The sequence below is a fragment of the Scyliorhinus canicula genome, chromosome 1 (assembly GCF_902713615.1).
Source record: "Scyliorhinus canicula chromosome 1, sScyCan1.1, whole genome shotgun sequence".
Lineage (NCBI taxonomy): Eukaryota > Metazoa > Chordata > Chondrichthyes > Carcharhiniformes > Scyliorhinidae > Scyliorhinus > Scyliorhinus canicula.
The window spans coordinates 40,191,662-40,213,464 of NC_052146.1; the positions used below are offsets into that span (position 1 = coordinate 40,191,662).

Genomic DNA, 21,803 nt, shown 5'->3' on the forward strand with positions numbered 1-21,803 from the left:
CAGTTTCCTCCCACAAATCCCGAAAGACATGCTGTTAGTTAATTTGGATATTCTGCCTCCGTTCACCTGAACAGGCGCCAGAATGTGGCGACTAGGGACTTTTCACAGTAACTTCATTGCAGTGTTATTGTAAGCCTACTTGTGACAATAAAGATTATTCTTATTCACCAGCTGGTCCAACAATACCACTGGAATCACTGCAGGCTCTAATCAGGAAACATCAATAGTCTCAAGGGCGGACTCCCTTCTCCCCTCCCCCTTCGCACCTGGAGCAGAACTTGCTTCGTGCAAGATAAGTCTCACCACAGAGTTAGCACAAAAGAACAGCTAGACCGAATTTGGCAGATTCAAGAATCCACAGAGGAACAGTCGGGGGAAAGGCGGAAGGAAACGATCCCAGTTCGGGAAAAACTTGAGCAGGATTCGGGTCAAAGTGCATTTGACAATCCGAAGAAGATTTGCAACCTCGAGACCCGCAGAGAAGATTTTGTCCCCTTTCCAAAACCCGTTATCCTCGTAAGTACATCATATACAATTTATGAGTTTCAGGAGCTTCTTCAATCAGAGCGGTGTTTTCATTCAGTCACGTTTTATATTTAAGAGTTTTAAAATCCGTTACTTTTCATGCTGGGCTTGCTGCGGTCCAAACGAAAAGGAATTAAATTTAAGAGCTAGCAAACTAGACTTTGATCTCCGAGAGGTTGAGGAAATTGGACTTTTAGACGTTTATGCCGTTTGGCATGAAGGAGGACATCACGAGCTCTCTCAGTCAGATCACATGCATATAGAGAGTAATTCAACAATGAAAGCACCATAACCAATTGTGTCCAGTGTTGCTTTGTAATTTGCCCCACCGTCTTCCAGCTATTAATGCTGGTTTGTGATGCCCTCTCAAGTGGCTGCTCTTCACCTAGACAGTGAATATCAGACTATTTGACATCACAAGTGAGCCTGATCTAGTCTTGTCCCTAATAGACCAGGAACCAGGGTCCTGATTGATTCCCCCCGCCCGGGTTCACCTGAGAACTATGAGAATGGTCCCCTTGTTTTCTCAGTTGAAATATCCAGCTCAGCACAGAACAAGACCTGAGATTTTCTATCCATGTAATTTGATGCCTTACAAAATGGAATTTGCTTACTAAACCTGCTCTGCTGCTGTCGATTGCTTCTCGTTCCCTAAATGAAGCTGTTTTACAATCTCCAAATGGTCGATTTGCAGTCGTATAAGGATTCACACTGCTGAATGAAAATGTCTTCTGTTTTTGGATGACAATAGTTGAATTTGACCTTTTGCCTAGTTTCCCCTCCAAATTTGCAATACGTGTTAAACACCAGTCTGTTTTTCTCCCAGCGTCTCCCTCTGTTCTCCTGAATGTGTAATTTTTTGATTCCAATGGATGCTAATCACTCCTTTCCAATGTGCTTATTATTCATATCTGAACCTTCGGAATGAGTATTGTCAGGCTCTATAATTGTAGAGTTGGTTTGAGTGCTGATCCTCATCCGTATGACCTAATTCCCTGCAGGAGTTGAATGCTGTCAGCCTTTGGTGATTGTGCATCCCTAATCCAGAACACTAAGGATAATTATTGTAAACCTTCTGAAAATGAAAAATGAAATGAAAATCGCTTATTGTCACGAGTAGGCTTCAATGAAGTTACTGTGAAAATCCCCTAGTCGCCACATTCCGGCGCCTGTCCGGGGAGGCTGGTACAGGAATCGAACCGTGCTGCTGGCCTGCTTGGTCTGCTTTAAAAGCCAGCGATTTAGCTGAGTGAGCTAAACCAGCTCCCTTCTGCCACCCTCCCTGCAGTCAACCAACACAGTCCAAATGGGGGCCTTCCTGGTTTGCAGTGGCAGTGTTATGAACCCCACCGATATTCATACGAGGGCCTCCCAAATCCCAGGAGGGAAACCGGGAATGCTGGTTCTTAGCTATTTACTTTTGCAATTTGGAAAAGAAATGGAGAAAAGAGAAAACACTAGTGAGGAATTGGGTCAGTCTTGTAACTTCAAAACGTTTATTAAACTTTAAGACAGAAAGGTAACAGTAAAGAACAACATTTACAATTTACTACAATAATGGTTATCCAGATAATATACTTAAATTACCACCCCCAATCCAAATCTATTTACTTTCCTAAATTTTGAGAATACACAGTCCTCAAAACAATATCCAATAGGTTTTAACACTGAGCCAAATCCAGAACAAATTACCACACAGGACCTACAGCTTTCACAAGGGAGCTGTTCTTCTAGTTTAGAGTAGAACTTATGGATTCTCACACACAGATAGACTTATTTCGCTTTCTTTTCTGTGCAACAGCTTGATTCCCTGAGAGAGCTCTGCTTTGCAACTGGGTGTGGCTATGATCTTTGTCCTGAGACTGTTAGTCTCCAGTTTGCTTAATAAAGTATCTGTTTCACCTTGCTACTAGGCTAATTTGCATCTCACTAAGTCATCGGTGCACCTAAATCCCTATCAGTTTAATTTTTTAATTCAATTATTTACTTTTAATTTCATTCCAATTTCATAACAATGGCCATTCACTGGATAAGCTCATGAGGCATCGCACTTTCAGATCTTCATTATCAGATTATTGTGCAATAGTGAGGGTAATCCCCTTAGTGTTGGGTGGGGTTACTGGGTTATGGGGATAGGGTGGAGGTGTTGACCTTGGATAGGGTGCTCTTTCCAAGAGCCGGTGCAGACTCGATGGGCCGAATGGCCTCCTTCTGCACTGTAAATTCTATGATAATAGGATGTGGTTTGCGTACATGATTCAGCCCACCACAAATTCTTGTTCCCTGAAAAGCCATCAGATGGGGCGGGACAGTAGGTTAAAGCAATCTCCACATTTCACAGGTGGATCAAAAGTAGTATTGGTTGCATGATCTCCCAAATAAGACAGTAACTGAAAGTTAAACTCCTTCTTTTATGCAAACACCCAATTTTTTGTTGTCATAGAATTTACAGTGCAGAAGGAAGCCATTTGGCCTATTGAGTCGGCACCAGCCATTGGAAAGAGCAGCCTACTTAAGCCCACACCTCCACCCTGTCCCCATAACCCAGTAACCCCACCTAACCTTTTTGGACACTCAGGGGCAATTGAACTAGGCCAATCCACCTAACTTGCACATCTTTGGACTGATTTGATTTGATTGATTTATTGTCACATGTACTGAAGTACAGTGAAAAGTATTTTTCTGCGGCCAAGGAAACATACACCGTACGTTGGCAGAAGACAAAAAAAGTAGCTAGTTACAGTGAATGCAAAAAAGTACAGTACATTGACAAATAAGTAATTAGTTACAGTATAGAACAAGGGCAAAATAACAAAGCAAATATGACATAAGCAAGAGCAGCATGGAGTGTTATGAGTAGTGTCTTATAGGGAACAGATCAGTCTGAGGGAGAGTCATTGAGGAGTCTGGTAACTGTGCGGAAGAAGCTCTTTCCAAGTCTGGATGTACAGGTCTTCAGACTTCTGTATCTTCTGCCTGATGGAAGGGTCTGGAAGAGGGCAAAGCCTGGGTACGAGGGGTCTCTGACAATGCTGTCTGCTTTCCTGAGGCAGCGGGAAGTATAGACAGAATCGATGGGAGGGTGGCAAGCTTGTGTAATGCTTTGGGAGGCAGCTGGAACACCCAGAGGAAACCCACGCAGACATAGGGAGAAAGTGCAAACTCCACACAGATAATCACCCAAGGCAAGGCTGGAATTGAACCCGGGACCCTGGAGCTGTAAGGCTGCAGTGCTAACCACTGGGCCACCATGCCACATGTAAATTACATGTAACTCAATTTGGGAAGTGATGTGCTTTTTTACAAAAGCTCTATCCACATTGGAATTGACTTAAGAAAGTTTAGTGGTGACAAAGTCATCAATTGCTCAGTGCCATTGATTTTTTAAAAAATGATTAAAATAATACAACCATCATGAATTCCAGATATTCTACACACTATATGAACTCAAATTAAAGTTGTTCCTGAATATATTTTTTTTGTTTTTATAAATTTAGAGTACCCAATTATTTTTTTCCAATTAAGGGGCAATTTAGCGTGGCCAATCCACCTACCCTGCACATCTTTGGGTTGTGCGGGGCATGACCCACGCAGACACGGGGAGAATATGCAAACTCCACACGGACAGTGTCCCAGGGCCGGGATTCGAACCCGGGTCCTCAGCGCAATGAGGCAGCAGTGCTAACCACTGAGCCACCGTGCCTCCCACCTTCCTGAATATTTTTTGACAATCTCTGGAGGCAGGTTCACACATTTTGAATCACTTTATTTCCTGGTTTAATAGGACTAAAATTTGTGTTAAAGGATTCTACCATGCCAAAGTACCTAAAATACTTCACCACTGTGGGTGATGACTACCAAAAGTGGCAAGAAGAGGAAGACCATGATGACCCAGTAGATGCTGATGAAGAAAACCTTCCTTCTCAATTCACCTCTTTTAGGAATGCTCTCAAGTGGTTATTTAACTCAAACAAGTTTCAGGTACAATTTTAAATATAATAATGATAGATATTCAGCAATTGTTATGTACCTTTCAAGGATATTATCTCTGAAATTATCTTAAATATGTATAGAATAAAATTAGGGTTGGAGAACTGTTGCACGCTGGATAAAAGGATTAGCTTCACAAAGCTAATTGAATAATTCATATTGGTTTGTTCAGTAGGAGTAGTTACCTTATGTCGGTGAACTGTGGCAAGCTAACTGAAAACCATTAGCCGCACATAGACAATACATTTATTTGTCTTAATGAGACTACGTTAGCCTCTTATACAGATGGAAGAACTTCTTTAAAATGTCCTGGATTATATTTTCCACTAAAACTTAAAAATTGGGGGAATAAAAGATGCTACCATCATCTAAACGTTAGAAACCAGGTTCATAAGTTGTCCTCGGTAAGGAAGTCATCGAGTTTTAAAGGTGCCATGGAAACAGGTCCTTCGGCCCAACTTGTCCATGCCACCCAGTTTTTACCACTAAGCTAGCCCTAATTGATCGCATTTGGCCCATATCCTTCTATATCCAGTCTCAGTATTGCCATGATATTCTCTCCTCCCTTAGCCATGTTTCAGTAATAGCTACAATATCCCAGTCCCATGAACCCATCCATGCCCTGAGTTCATCTGCCTTGCCCGTCAGGCCTCTTGCATTGAAATAAATGTAGTTTAATTTAGACTACCCTTGCTCTCTGCTCTGCTTTCTCAGACCATTTGTCCGGTCATGTTTTGTACACTCTCTCCCTGTGTTTTATTTCTCTTAGCCTTACTGGACCCATTCACTGAGTTCTCCACAGTCTCTGTACTTTGGCCCTTTTTGATTTTTGACTTTGGTTTCTCTGTCTTTCACTTTTCCCCTTACTGCCTTTTGTTTCTGTCCCCATTTTCCTCCGACTTCCTGCATCGGTTCCTGCCACATTAGCTTACTGCTGCTGTGCAGCAGAGCCAGCCACGGTGCCATGAACCTGGATACTGGATACTGCTGCCTTCTCCTGGTGAGCCACCTCCCCCAACAGTATCCAAAACGTATATCTGTTTTGGAGGGAGATGACCGCACGGGACCTCTGCATTGCTTTCCTACTCTTCCTCTGTCTGGTGGTCACTCATTTCCTATCTCCCTCAGAAATGTTTAACTGCGGTGTGACCAACTCACTGAACATGTTATCCACGATTTCCTCAGCATCGTGGATGCTCCCAAGTGAGTCCATCCGCAGCTCCAGAACTGTCAAGTGGTCTAACAGGAGCTGCAGTTGGGCACACTTCTTGCACGTAGCATTTCAGGCGGGATACTCATCAAATGCCCATTTTATGAGACTAATAAAAGTTGGCTGCACTTAAATAAAAATTGATATGTGGGATTGCTTCACGGTTTACTGTGACATCGATCGAGCTGTCAAAACATTGTTGACCAGGCTGAGCATGATATTTGATGATGTAAAGTGGCTAATTACCTTCAACTGCAATCTTAGAATTAGAATAAAAGGATTAAATTAGCAAATCTGAAGTGAAGTTTGAGATTAAAAGATATTTTGTTCCCATAGAAAAGATGAGATTTGGAATAGACATTTAAACTAGTTTATTGCCTTGAACGAGCTTAGTTAAAGTCAGGATTGAAGGTTACCAACATCATAAATATACAATATCCACTGGAGTTCTACGGTCAAGGCTGAAGGCTGACAGGTGTTAATGTTAGATTAGCAAAGATGGAGTCTAATTGGGGGTTGGAGCAAAGTTTTATTTTTCTTGTTATATTGCTAATTTAATCCTTTTATTCTATACAGTTCCCTCATGAAAATAAATTACTGGGGCTGGCTGATTTTCTAGTGTGAATTGTCTGTTGAGTAAATGACCTTGTTTTTAAAAATGTTTTATGTTCTCATTGCCCTATTTAGTGTAGAACAAGCTCTATTTTTGTGCAATACTAGCTGTGCTACAAGAGCCAGGAGATCAAAGCTTGCAAACCGCTTTACAATCTAGGTTTGGAGCAGATCTTTGCTGTGGTTTTGCCATCCCCTCATGACTTGAATGGCAATATTGTTGTGGTCTACTGGAGAACTATGGAAACACATCATGTCTTAACTAGAATGTACCATTTTCAATAAATATCAATGTTGCTGTTTTAACTAACAAATAAGCACAACATTGTTGAACAAAAATCATCTTGTTCTAAGATTTAAGGGTAATTGCGCTTACTTTATGAAATTCCGATATTAAATTGATTTTAAATCTCATGTGGTTGAAAACCTGTTTAAATCCTGAGTAAATACTGGAATCCTGTAAAGATCAGGTTTTCTGAACTTGCCATTTGTAGATATGGCAACTAGATCACGGGCATTTGATGTACAGGAAATAGCGAGGCTGATTAGATAACTCTAGAGGCTGGTTTATAGCCTAGCTTGTAAATTGAGTGAACTATTGTATCATTATGGCCATCACCCAGTTAATTTGACAGCATTTGGAGGGTTACAATTTGATAAAATGAATTTTATTTAGTTATTTTGTAGCCCAAGAAAATTGTTTAAAGTTCTTTGATTTTGTATCAATGGAAGTAACTTTATTTTCATGAAATTCTCATAGGTTGCAGGCTGGTTTAGCACACTGGGCTAAATAGTTGGCTTTTAAAGCAGACCAAGGCAGGCCAGCAGCACGGTTCAATTCCCTTACCAGCCTCCCCGAACAGGCACTGGAATGTGGCGACTAGGGGCTTTTCACAGTAACTTCATTGAAGCCTACTCGTGACAATAAGCGATTTTCATTTTACATTAAGGATATCAATTTACCATACCATCAGTAATGTTCAACATTTGAATCAAACAACCTTAGAATCCCCTCAGTGCAGAAGGAGGCCAGTTGGCCCATTGAGTCTGCACCAACCCTCCGAAAGAGCACCCTACCGAGGCCCACTCCGCCACCCTATCCCCGTAACCCCACCTAACCTTTGGACAATAAGGGGCAATTGCTCATAGCCAATCACCAAAACTGCACATCTTTGGACTGTGGGAGGAAACTGGGAGCACCCAGAGGAAACCCACGCAGACATGGGGAGAACGTGCAAACACCACACAGTCATCCAAGGTGGGAATCGAACCCGGGTCCCCGGTGCTGTGAGGCAGCAGTGCTAACCACTGTGCCACCGTGCTACCCCACCTCTCAAACTTAAAAACTGAAGCAAACCGGCCAACAATAACCCTGTATTGGACAGACTAAGCTTTCTAACATTGACTGTTTGTGTTTCTTGGGAAAATTTTAAAATAGTAAGTTGCACCAACAAAGGAAAACATTCAAATTTTGATGACATCATAGAGCCAGCTATCAATTGTTTATTTTAATTGTTAATGTCAGTTGTGAGCAATCATATACTAATTAATCACTCAATCAGTGAAATAAAATTTTGTGGCAATAACATCCACATTTTAACTCCTTTAACTTTGCCATAGATATTCTTTAAACTCTCTTCCCTTGTCTTTGGTGTATGTTGCAGATATTGACTTTGCAAACCAGACAACTGTTTCCAGGCAGACAAAGAGGTGACAAAGAACTTGTTACGTTTAATTGTAGCAAAGATGTTAAGAACCTGCTCTGAATAGGATTAATACAAATACTATCCTATGGTCATGTTTGCTGTACCTGCTGCCACAGTGTACTTACTTTTGATTACATTATTCAAAACAGATTGCAGTTGTGTGTTTCGTCATTCTGGATGCATTGTTCGTGCTTTGTGAATTGCTAATGGACTTATCAGTAATTGAGGTTGACAAAGAGAAAATAGCACCCCAGGTATGGTGAAATGCATTTATATTTTTATCAATTTTCAATAACTTTTTGTACGATCCCTACACTGCAGAAGGAGGTCATTCGGAGACGGTGGTATCTACTGGACTCACAATCTAGAGACCCAAAGTAATGCTCTGTAGACGTGGGTTTGAATCCCAAGGCAGAAGGTGAAATTTGAATTCAATTTTTAAAAATCTGGAATTATAAATCTGACCATGAAATTATCATTGATTGTTGTAAAAACCCATCTGGTTCACAGGGGCTGGTTTAGCACAGTGGGCTAAACAGCTGGCTTGTAATGCAGAACAATGCCGGTTCAATTCCCCTACAGGCCTCCCCGAACAGGTGCTGGAATGTGGTGACTAGGGGATTTTCACAGTAACTTCATTGAAGCCTACTTGTGACAATAAACAATTATTATTATATTATTAAATGATCTTTTTAAGGAAGGGAATTGGTTGTCCTTACCTAGTCTGGCCTACATGTGACTCTAGATCCACAGCAATGGCTGCCCTCAGAACAAGGACAAATAGGAATGGGCAACAGATGCAGGCTAACAGCGATGGTGATTTAAAAAATAAATCAACTTTATATTCACATCGTCAAAATTTTGTTAAAGGAGGTGAGAGAACTGGTGTGGCAGCAGGATTTAGGAATTGCATTTAATTGCTTGGCACATCGGCCATTGATGAGGCTATAATGGGATTTAAACACGGAAAAGAGTTTTGAATTTTAGACCTTAGGGATATTGAGTACCAATGTAGATTAATGTGATGTGGAGATGCCAGCGTTGGACTGGGGTGAGCACAACACCAGGTTAAAGTCCAACAGGTTTGTTTCAAACACTAGCTTTCGGAGCACTGTTCCTTCCTTGGGTCACTGCAGAGTCACGTTCTCCCCGTGTGTGCGTGGGTTTCCTCTGGGCATTCCGATTTCCTCCCACAGTCCAAAGATGTGCAGGTTAGGTGGATTGCTATGCTAAATTGCCCCTTAATGTCCAAAAGGTTAGGTGGAGCTGCTGGGTTACGGGGATAGTGTGGAGATTTGGACTTAAGTAGGGTGCTCATTCAAGGGCCGGTGTACACTCGATGGGCCAAATGGCTTCCTTCTGCACTGTAAATTCTATGGAACTTCTATAAATCCATGTCTGTGTTCCTTTCAGATTTTTTAAAGTTAACCATGCATGTGTCAATGTTTATGAATGAGCTAACACCAAAGATGTCTAATGACAGTGTGAAATCAGTTCTCACAGTTGCAAATGTACAGCCCTATGCAGCAGTCTGTGCTGTGTTTTCTTGATTTCATGCATTGTTTTCTTTAACTTGCTATGACAAATTAGAAATCAGATGCTGGCTGCCATTTTGTTTTGATTGTTATACTCTGTATCTCATTCAGATGCCGCTGCAATCATTATTATGTCAAATGATTGTCATGTGTAAGTACCTTTTGGCTCCAATGATTTTCAGTTCTGAGCACTGACTCCAGATTGAAACAACTGACCAATTATTCATTTGGGTGACACTCTTCCTCCTTCAGTCACGTGGCTTATCCTGCACAGCGCAGTTTCTATTTGGTGTCAGCATTTGCAAAACCACAACACTTGTACCGACATAAATGATGGGCCACCTTCCCTTATTTTCTAACAAAATATTCAGTTCAAAAGCTGACACCACACTAAATGAAGAGTTAAAGAACGGGCTGATAAATTGTACAATTCTCAGTGTGCACGACAGGCCACTAAAATTGGCTGACAACAAGAGTAGTACGGGAGGGGGCAGTCTACAACAGGAAAGATGACTTCAGAACGACAAACAGGGAGCTGATTTATTTTGGAAGGAAAAACTAAATGGGAGGATGATTGAGAACAAAGAATGACAATACATAATTAAAAATACATTTTGGCTTTATAAGTAGGGGCATTTAGTAGAAGAGCAAAGAAAGTAATGAAAAAAATAGTACTAGGCAATGGTTTGTCAGATTACTGTGTACAGTTTTAAATATAAAGGACCGTAATGCCATATGGAGCATAAAAAACATACGAATTAGGAGATTTGATCACTCCATCCTGCTCCACCATTTGGATGTTTGTGGCTCATCTGATTGTGGCCTTGTTCTACTTTCCTGTCCACCTCTATATCTTTTGACTCCCTTGTCAATAAAGAGTTAATCTAACTCAGCCTTAAAAATATTCAATTACCCTGCCTCCACTGCTTTCTGGGGAAGAGGAATCCAAAGGCCAACAATCCTCTGACAAAACGTTATGTGCCCCATCTCTGACTTAAATGGGAGACTCCTTATTTTTTAAACTGTGTCTCCCTAATTCTAGTATATCCCACAAGGGGAAACAGCCTCTCAGTATCCACCCTGCCACGTCCCCTCCGGGTCTCGTATATTTTAATAAATCACATCTCAACCTTCCAAAGTCCAACGGACACATTCCCAACTTTTCCCACATTAAATAATCTCTTCTTCCCAGGAATCAGTTGAGTGAGCCTTCTCTTATCTGTTTCTAAAACAATTGTCCTTCCTTAAAGAAGGAGACTAAAACTGTACACAGCACTCCAGATGTGTTTTCACCAATACCCTGTACAACTGCAGCAAAAACATTTTACTTTTATATTCCATTCTCCTTGCAATAAATGATAACATTCAATTTGATTTGCTTTCCTGATCACTTCTTTACCTGCATACTAACCTAATAATAATAATCTTTATTAGTGTCACAAGTAGGCTTACATTAACACTGCAATGAAGTTACTGTGAAAATCCCCAGTAGCCACATTCCCGCACCTGTTCGGGTACACGGAGGGAGAATTCAGAATGTCCAATTCACCTAACAAGCATGTCTTTCGGGATTTGTGGGAGGAAACTGTAGCACCCGGAGGAAACCCATGCAGATACAGGGAGAACGTGCAGACTCTGCACAGACAGTGACCCAGGCCGGGAATCAAACCCGGGTCCCTGCCGCTGTGAAGCAACAGTGCTAACCACTATGTTACCATGCCACCCCTTTTCTGGTTTGTGTACCAGGACATCCAGATCCCTCTGTGCTACAGAGTTCTACAATCTTTCTCCATTTAAACAATACACTGCTTTTCTTTATGCCAAAGTGGACAATTTCACATTTGCACACATTATAATTCTGCTGCCAATTTTTTCACCCACTACGTAACCTATGTAAATCCCTTTACAATTTCCTTATGTCCTCTTCACAACTTACTTACCTACCTACCTTCATGTCATAAGCAAGTTTAGGATCATAGAATCCCTAGAGTACACAAGGAGGCCATTTAGCCTCTCTGGTCTGCTCCAACCCTCCAAAGGAGACACCACCTAGGCCCACGCCCCCACCCTATCTGTGTAATCCCACCTAACCCCTTGGATACTAAGGGGCTGTTTAGCACAGGGCTAAATCGCTGGCTTTGAAAGCAGACCAAGCAGGCCAGCAGCACGGTTCGATTCCCGTAACAGCCTCCTCGAATAGGCGCCGGAATGTGGCGACTAGGGGCTTTTCACAGTAACTTCATTTGAAGCCTACTTGTGACAAGAAGCGATTTTCATTTTCATTTCATTTCATTTCTAAGGGGCAATTTAGCCTAATCCACCTAACCTACGCATCTTTGGACTTAGCAAGCATATATTCAGTCCCTTCAATTAAAGCATTGACATATATTGTAAATAGTTGAGGCTCCAGCACTGATTCTCATGGCACTTCACTTGTTTTCTCTTGTCATTCCTGAAAATGATGTATTTACATCTACTGTCTGTTTCCTGTTAGCTAGCCATTCCTCTAATTCCAGTGGGGACAAAAATATAATCATTGGCAGATTGGTCACTCTTTATGTACCTATTAAGTCATTAGTAAATTAATGGGCAGGGTGTGTGATTGATAGACTGATGTGACACCTTATCAAATATCTTTTGGAAATCCAAGTACACATCCACAGGTTCCCTTTCATTCTCATGCTTATTTCTTCTTCAAACAACTCCAATAAATTAGTCAACTATGATTTCCCTTTCACAAAACCATGTTGACAATGCCTGATTCTATTAACATTTACAAAGTTCCCGATGACAGATGTTAGGCTAAATGGCCTCTATTTTTCCTGCTTTCAGTCTCCTTCCTTTCTTGAATAGAGTTACATGAATCTGATAGGACCTTTCCAGAATCTAAGGAATTTGGGAAAATTACAGCCAATGCATCTACTATCTCAGCAGCCAGTTCATTTAAGACTCTAGGATGAAAGTCTTGAGATTTGGGGGACCTTTAGTTCTAATAGTTTTCTCGGTACCCTTGCCCTCATTGTTTTTAAGTTCCTTGCTCCCTTTCACCTCTTGATATGCAGGTATTTCATGAATGATCTTCTACAGTGAAGACAGGCAAAGTATCTGTTCAACACTTCCACCATTTCCTTATTTCTCACTATTAATTCCTCATTCTCACTTGATAGAGGACCAACGCTAACTTTACTCACTCTTTTCCTTTTAAATACTGACAGAAACTTTTATTATCTCTTTTATGTTTCTGATTAGCTTTCTCTCCTACTTAAATTTCACCCTTTTCTTTTAGTTTTCTTTGGTTTTGTCCAGTCTTTGCCACAGATGGGGCATCCCTGCTCCTAGATTCTTTCTTCCTGACTGGAATGTATCGTTGCTGAGTGTCATGTAATATCTTCTTAAACGTTTACTGGCTTTACCTTAACCTAATTTTCTCATTCATTTTAGCCAGATCTGTCTTCATACTCTCATAATTACTCTCATTTAAGTTTAAAAACATGAATCTTAATCTTCTCTCTTAGAATTAGAACAGTACAGCACAGAACAGGCCCTTCGGCCCTCGATGTTGTGCCGAACAATGATCACCCTACTTAAACCCACGTAACCCATATACCCATAACCCAACAATCCCCCCATTAACCTTACACTACGGGCAATTTAGCATGGCCAATCCACCTAACCCGCACATCTTTGGACTGTGGGAGGAAACCGGAGCACCCGGAGGAAACCCACGCACACACGGGGAGGACGTGTAGACTCCACACAGACAGTGACCCAGCCGGGAATCGAACCTGGGACCCTGGAGCTGTGAAGCATTGATGCTAACCACCATGCTACCGTGAGGCCCCCTCTCTCTCAAACTGAATGCAAAATTCAGTTCTGTTGTGATCACTGCTACCTAGAGGCTCCATTATTATGAAGTCACTAATTAATTCTGGCTCATTTCGCACTACCAGGTCTCAAATGGCCTACTCTCTGGTTGGTTCTAGAATGTGCTACTTGAAGAAATTGTCTCGAAAACAGACTTTTAACTCATCTTCCAGGCCACATTTGCCGATCTGATTCATCCAATCTATGTGTAGATTTAAATCACCCATGATTATCCTTGAATCTTTCTCACAAGCCCCTATATTTCTTGTATAGTCAGTCCTATGGTGTAGTTACTGTTAGAGGGCCCCTAAAATACTCCCACAAGTGATTCCTCTACATCGGGGAGACAAATTGCAGACTGGGTGACAGCACAGAAGGAGGCCATTTGACCCATCATGTCTGCATCGCTTTGCAAAACATCTCTGCTTATTCTGCAAGTACATCCTGAACTTCCGGTTGCTTGTCATTCTAATTCTCCACCTGGTTCCATAAGAGTCCTTCCTGTTAATTTTCTTTGTTCCCATTTTCTTTTCTTTTTATTATTTGTGCGTGTGTGTGTGTCTGTCTAGCCCAGGGTGTCGTGACACTTCTACACCGTCCTCCTTATCCATGGCCTACTACTATAGTGTTCTCATGTCGGTCGAGGAACAGCACCTTAACTGTTGACTCAACACTCAACAGCCTCTGGACTTTGGCATCATAACCTCTGCCTCTATCTTGTTCCTGTGTTATTTTGTTTTTTATTTTTGTTAGATATGTCTTGTCTTGTTTCTTTCTTTATCCCTTCATGTTGCATTCACGCCCCATTTAGATGCAGCTTTTGTTTCTTTACTCTACCCATTACCAGTCCCTTTCACTGTTACATCAACGTTTGGTTATTTAATCTCCCCTGCCCCATCACAGACTTTCTCCTTTTTTCCTTCCTGTCCCCCTCGCCCCATTCACTCGCTTAAAAACTCATACGTTTCCATTTGAATATTTTAATTTTTTTCATGGGATATGGGCCTTGCTGGCAAGGCCAGCATTTGTTGCCCATCCCTAATTGCCTTTGAGCTGAGTGGATTGTTAGGCCATTTTAAGAATCAGCCACATTGCTGGTGTTGCATGTAGGCCAGACTGGGTATGGTTAGCAGATTTCCTTCTGTGAAAAACAATAATGAACCAGATGGGCTTTTATCACTATCAATTATTTCATGATCACCACTACTGAGATTAGCTTTCAAGCTGCTTTGGTGAGATTTGAACCTGTGTGACATTACCACTACGCTATTGTTTTTCATCTTCTGATGAAAGGTCCTTGACCTGAATGTTTCTTCCCATGGATACTGTGTCCTGCTGAGTTTTTCCAGCATTGTATCTTCTTATCAACTTATCTTTTACCATTTTCATCCCAAACTGATTGTACATCTTGATCTTTAGAACAAAGGTAATCTCTCAGTATCATACGAATGCCTTCCTCAATTATCGCCTTTTTCTAGCTTTCTTGAATATTCATGTACTAGTCTTGGTTACCAGGCATGGATTGACCAGGATGATGACAGCAATAAAAAGAGTAGTTATTTGGAGAGTCTTCAGAAACTGCAACTGTCTCCACTAGAGTAGAAAGGCTAAGAGGAAATTTATTAGAGGTTTTTAAAATTATGGTATTTTTATAGGATAAATAGGAAAATACTGTTTACTCTAGTTGAGGACTTTCTGAAAGGTTATTTATATAAAATGACCACAGAATAAAGTGAGAGAGATTTGAGTAATTTTGCCATAGGGGTGTAATTAAGGCAAGGACCTTTTTCGTAATTTAAGGGAATAATAGATAAAGCAAATAAAGCCGAGGAAGAGATGCGGCCAACAGAAAAGATCATGGGATCAGGATTAGTTTTTGATTGTTTATGCGAGCTCTGTGCTAGAAGAGAGTGCAGTAAACATACATGGATGGCTGACTCTGTCCCACTTAAATTTAGCAGGATCATAAATAGTGAATACCAATTATATCCAAAGTTGTTTATAAGCACCCTTTTTTCATGATCAGCTCATTTCATTAGAGCTTCTCTGTTGATTTTGCCTGCTGCAAAAGTTCATTTACCAATTAATCACTGACTGCACATCCTGCCTGTTGCATAATATACAGAATAGCCATAAGGATAAAGACTTTCCCAGTGAATTTACCTCCCGATACCTGATTCTTGATGGAGACCATTGCGTAATAAAGTGAAGAGACTATAATTCATGCTCTTCTTTACCTTGTACAGAAATGTATTAAATATCCGGCCCTGGGTCAACATCCGTGTGGAGTTTGCACATTCTCCCCATGTCTGCGTGGGCTTCACCCCCACAACTCAAAGATGTGCTGGTTAGGTGGATTAGCCATGCTAAATTGCCCCTTAATTGGAAAAGAAAAATAATTGGCTACTCTAAATTTATTTTTTAAAAAGTAATATATTAAATATTGCAAAAAAAAAAACCGGTTTAACTTACTGATGGAGATTATTTTGGATTTAATCAATTATTTAAAAAATATATATTTTTATTAGGGTATTTGCAAGTTTTTATAATAACAACAACAGCGACATAAACATGGTACAATAAACATTTCCACCCTCATCTCAGATTTAATCAATTGTTCTCACACAAATTTCAAGCTATGAATATTCAGACTTGCAGGTAATTTTTCAGATTTAAGAGTTAGGAGAACTTAAAATGTGTATATTTCTATAAAGTCTGATGCCTTCTGGGTGAAAGGACAACCATCAAGAAGAAACCTGGAAATGAAACATGGACAAATCATAGAATGGTTACAGCACAGGAGGCCATTCGGCCCCTTGTGTCTATGCCAACTCTCTGGAAGAGCAACTCGTGTCATCCCATTCGCCCCATCTTTTTTCTGTAGCCCTGGAAATCCTTTTGCTTCAGGTAATCGAAACAGGAGGAAGTGGAAAAATTGCGAAACAGCTGCTGAGTAATTTACTGAATTATCTGCCGTGACAATTAATATGTTAACTCCAGTTGATTCTCTGATAATTTAACCATATAGCCACACTCATCTCATTAGTTCTTTCTACTCTAGAATGGCATTGCGTCAGGAACAACACAATTGTTTGAATACATCTTGAATCCACCATTTATTGGTTCTATTATGAAAGATACTGATTTAAACTTTTAACCAGGAATGGAATTTGTATCCAGAAATGTTTCATTATTTTAAATCTGTAGCACTGGAATTCAGACACCTCATGGCTCGGTATTCATCCAATGTGTTATGTAAACTAGCAAGGCCCCAGGGTTTGATATGGTTAAATGCTGAGTTAGTAATCTCAATTTTGCCAGTTACAGAGGATTAGGAGGAGAAAAATTGGCCTGAGTTCCCAATCTAGGCAATAATCCTTGTGTTAATGCTGGACAAGGCCAGAACCGAACTGGGCCATGATGTCCTTGTAGAGACGAGAAGTCGCATTGAATTCACTGACCAAGACTGAGATTTTATTCATTTGGATGAGATATCATAATTGTCAAATGCTCAGTGAATTACACTCAATAAACCAATAACATCAGCAATGCAGGGCAGCAGAAAAAATTGGTAAAGGGAAAATCAAGTTTGATAACGTCCTAACTAATTTTGATTTTTAAACTTGTTTTGTCATCAGGAATTAATGGAAACATGAACTGGGCAATGTAAAATGGCAATTCTGAATATAATCTGCTTAAATTCTTAAAACAGCAATTTAAAAAAATATAATGTCCCATTTCAAAGAAGGGACCCAATACATTTGTGTTTGCTTATGGGGTTAAAACTATTATTTATTTATTTTTAAAAATAAATTTAGAGTACCCAATTAATTTTTTCCAATTAAGGGGCAATTTAGCGTGGCCAATCCACCTACCCTGCACATCTTTGGATTGTGGGGGTGAAACCCACGTAAACATGGGGAGAATGTGCAAACTCCACACGGACAGTGACTCAGGGCCAGGATTTGAACTCGGGACCTCGGCGCCGTGAGGCAGCAGTGCTAACCACTGTGCCACTGTGCTGCTCCTGGGTTAAAACTATTATGACAAATTGCATACATTTTAATTTGTATTTCCTTTAGTTTAGAAGATTATAGGGTGATCTGACTGAGGTGCTTGAAATATTAAAAGGATTCAGTAGGGTAGATACAGAGAAACTATTCTTCTGGTGGGGTAATGAAGAATGAGGGGACATAATTCTAAAGTAAAATTAGAGCTAGGCCATTTAGGAAGGAAGTCAGAAGCATTTTTCCACACAGTTTAATCTGGAATTATCTTTCCTTAAAAATATGTGGATACTGGGACAATTGAATCAAGACTGATCAACAGATTCTTGTTAAGTAATGGTATCAGAGGATATGGAGCTAATGTGGGTAAATGGAGTTAGGATACAGGTCAGCCATAATGTAACTTAGTGGTTGTGTAGACTTGATAGGGTTCCTGTTTACTGTTCCTCTGATTCTCTAATGACAATGCCCTTCTCCTGTGCCAACATAGCTAGCACACCACCTTCTCTGATTTTATTCTGTTCCTGCTCCATTATTATCCTACTACGTTCTTCATGTGCATGCTATCCCTGAGTAACATTAACCATGGCGCCATCTTCCTAGGCATCACTGAGTGCTCTCTTAAAAAGCCTCTCAAGTTCTTGCCTTAAAAAGGGAATTACAGAACAGAAAGAAGGAGCAAGTCAAAATTCCCTTTTTAAGACAAGAACCCATGCTGTCATATGGTCTCATGAATGTTTGCAGCTCTTAGTTATTTTTCGCAAGGGATGTATCCTTGCGTGTAGAGGCAACATAGCTGATTTTTGTCCTGTCCAGGTGCAAATGTTCTGCAGGTACAATTGTACGGCAAATAGGTGGAAAATCCTTGAAGGTTAATGCTGTCTGCTCCCCTCAGCACCACGATTTACCAGCCCGATACTTGGGACTGAGCCGCAGACATTTGGTGCATTTAGACACATGCAGCAATTAGAGAAAATACAAACTAATTATAAAACATTGTTTGATCAGTAAATTGACAAATGTGAATGGAAATTAATCTGAAATTAATGTTCAATCATTTTGCAATGTAATTACTGTCAATAAGGCAGGCTGCATTTTAAAATGATTTTCTAAATGCAGTAAATCAGTACAGGTACTGGATCACACATCCAGAAAGCCCGGGACCAGACGTCTGCCAGATTTTGGGATTTAACAGATTTTGAGCTGTGTAATCAATATGGGATTCGGTGGTGCCACCAAATACAATGGCAGCTCACCAAAGTACTCTGTGCACCAATTTCAAAATTGCTACCCAGACTGCTATCTGGAGTATAGTTGCTTTCCAGGTCCTTCTGGATTTTGGGAACGTTGGAGAAGGGGTCCGGTACCTGTATTGTGTTTTATTTGATCTCAGTTGATTTTTTTTGACTGCTGATATTCTTTATTTTCTAGGTATTTCACTATCTAAGTATTACTATTCTGACTTTTTTTATTCTGGAGCTAATTGGTAAATTATATGCCTTCCGTTGGGAATTTTTCTGGCACAAGTTTGAAGTCCTGGATGGAGTAATTGTTGTTGTATCTTTCGTCCTTGATATTGTCTACATTTCCCGGGAAGATGCTTTTGACGCTGTGGGCTTACTCATACTACTGCGGCTGTGGAGAGTGGCAAGAATAATAAATGGTACAGTTCTTAATTGAACATCTTGAAATAGGATAATCTATTAAGAGGGGAGATGGATTTATTTTATCTTAATATCTTTCACGAGATGAATTCAGCCATTAGGAGAACACATTTTATGAAATAACATAACATTTCTTGACTACTGAACAATTGCCGACTTAGTAATGTGTACTTTACCTGATATTTTGTGATTAAAAATGGATTCATTCTCCAAAGTTATTGATTTTTCCTATCCTGTTTTACAAAGGAGAGGTTTTGTTGTTTTTTATAGTTGGGGGAGGTTAGTTGTTATAAACCCCAAAGTTGTGCCTAAACTTTCAAATGGCAAGTCTTGAAGAAGTCAGATCTCAAAGTATTGTGGCTGAAACCTGCTTTGAATAACTGCATCATTGGTTTGTGCCAGTGATTTTTCAATTTCACCTTGTTCATGGAGTGGGGGATTGTGGTAAAAGAGAAAGCTAAAATTTATTGTAAAAAACATACAGTCTTATCAATGTAAATGTTTTGCTTTGCAGGGAAAGCTAAATCAAATTGATTAACGAGTTCATCGTTATAACTTGAATGTTGCGTACCTTTTAAATCAAGAGCATATATAAAACAGGGCTGCATGGTGGTGCAGTGGTTAGCACTGCTGCCTCACAGCGCTGAGGACCCAGGTTGGACCCCGGATCACTGTCTGCATTGAGTTTGCACATTCTCCCCATGTCTGCGTGGGTCTCACCCCCATAACCCAAAAAGATGTGCAGGGTAGATGGATTGCCCACTCTAAATTGCCCCTTAATTGGGGGGGGGGGGGGGGGGGGGGGGAGAATTGGGTACTCAAAATTTATTTTAAAGAAGAGTATAACTGATCATTATGCGCACATAACATGTTCCTAATTTGCTACTATATAGGAATCCTAATGACTGTGAAGTCGCGTGCTGCAAAGAAAGAAACTGAGCTCAAAAATGCCAACAACCACCTCAAACAGAGAATTAGTGAGCTCCAGAATGAGTGCACAGAACTGGTAAGATCATTCACCTTCCAAAGTTATGTTTTTTTTTTAAATAAGCTGATTCTTAACTGTCCAATTCATTTTATAGACACAAGAAGTTGAAAGACTACGCAGATTGCTGCAGGAGAACAGCATAACCTACCAGATCAACTAAGAAACAGTTTGATACAGAAGTGTTGGATGTAGGCTGAATTTAGAATGGCACATGAAATTTTTGTAAACGTATCTTGCAGACTGTGAACCTGAGTTTCTCTGGAATAAGGCACATCTTTTCTTCTGTACATTGGATGATTTTGTGCACATTTTCTAAGAGTAGTGCGAGACAAAAGAATGATAAATAACCCTGTATTGCATAATTAACGAGTCGTCTTTTTAAAAAATAACAACCCCCCCCCCCCCCCAGTTGTTATCAAAACACCATCCACGTGTTAGTTAATATTGTGTTCTTGAATGTCAGCTTGTTATCTCAACATCTACAAGTAACATTACTTATCAGACAATTGATATCTGGGTAAAATTTGTTTGAGATAAAATCCTGCTTTCTATTGCTCCCCACCTCCGGAATATTAACTGACTGTGGCCAAGAATACATACACTAAGGCTTCTGTCAGCGTCACATCTGACAGGCTTCTGGGAGCTGTGCAACAGCAGATTTTCCAACCCACAGCAATGTGACTCAGATCAGAAACACAATCAAATCTGGCAATGCTTCACTGTGTACTTGAATAAATATTTTTCCCATAATCATGGAATTGTGATTGTCACAAAAGATTAAATTATATCTTCTGTCCTGAAAGTGTAGGACTCCTTACTGGAGTATGATTCCACCACCATCAGTGTAGATCTTGCCATGGCATTTTAGGCCACGCCCATGGATGCATTGGAGACAATGGTGGTGCTTTCCTTACCCACGCATATGACTGCATAGTCCTGCTTTTTCATCTATCTGGTCATCGATTCCTGGCCACCAAAGGTAGCTCTGTCCGAGTTCCTTCATTTGAACCATGCCTGGGTGTCCGTCATGTATTGTTCCAATATTCTGTGTCGCAAATTTGGAGGAATTATCACACACATTCCTGACAACAAGCATCATTGACTGTACTGTCAATCCCAGTTTCCTGGAAATATATGGCTTTATTTCAGGATGCTTTCCCACTATCCTCCTCTTTAATACCATTTCCAGCACCTTCCCCATCACGGGATCATTTCTGGCATGTCGTTGTGTTAATATTAAATTCTTTACCCGTCAGTCTGGCCTCAATAAAATGCGAGATGGATTCGTAGGTATAGTATTATTTATTGATAACCAACTTGCAAGGCTGACTCACTCCATGGAGCTCAGAACACACAGGCTTCTCCTAAGGCTCCCGAAGCGAGTGAGGGCAAGAACAAAGAGATCACTGCACATATAATTCAATTAGCATCAAGATTCGCATACAAGCTTCCCATAGGTCATTCTATACACTTCCTGACCTGGCCATATATCCTGATTGGCTCACTTCGCATTCCCCAACCCTGGGCCTCTTGTTACCCAGCATCCTTTTCACCATTCTCTGCACGAGGCGGGGCTCCCCACCCCCTTCCTGGCCATGCTGTGCTCAATCCCATTGTTCTCTGTCTGTGAGCTCACTACCCTCAGACCTGCACTATCATCTACATTATTTTAACTAATAATCCTACTGTCTATCACATTCGT

General features: G+C 40.5%; 1 protein-coding gene across 2 annotated transcripts; it reads left to right on the top strand.

The window, feature by feature from the left end:
* Window positions 1-185: 185 nt before the first annotated feature.
* hvcn1 (hydrogen voltage-gated channel 1) lies at window positions 186-20,897 on the top strand. Of its 2 annotated transcripts, none has more exons than XM_038788490.1 (6): window positions 186-516; window positions 4,310-4,506; window positions 8,193-8,297; window positions 18,881-19,112; window positions 20,007-20,119; window positions 20,196-20,897. In XM_038788490.1, exons 2-6 carry the CDS (start codon window positions 4,339-4,341, stop codon window positions 20,259-20,261), a joined length of 684 nt encoding a protein of 227 aa, XP_038644418.1. In that variant the 5' UTR covers window positions 186-516; window positions 4,310-4,338; the 3' UTR covers window positions 20,262-20,897. The 2 variants fall into 2 exon arrangements, with proteins under 2 accessions (XP_038644418.1, XP_038644365.1); XM_038788437.1 differs by having other exon boundaries at window positions 189-516; window positions 4,330-4,506.
* The last annotated feature ends 906 nt before the right edge of the window (window positions 20,898-21,803 follow it).

What these genes read in the sequence shown, in the direction of transcription:
- hvcn1 (XM_038788490.1), top strand. Translation starts at nt 4,339, where the DNA reads ATGCCAAAGTACCTAAAATACTTCACCACTGTGGGTGATGACTACCAA. An exon ending in AGTGGCAAGAATAATAAATG is followed by an intron (nt 19,113 to 20,006) that starts GTACAGTTCTTA and finishes GCTACTATATAG; the next exon opens with GAATCCTAATGACTGTGAAG. An exon ending in AGAATGAGTGCACAGAACTG is followed by an intron (nt 20,120 to 20,195) that starts GTAAGATCATTC and finishes TTCATTTTATAG; the next exon opens with ACACAAGAAGTTGAAAGACT.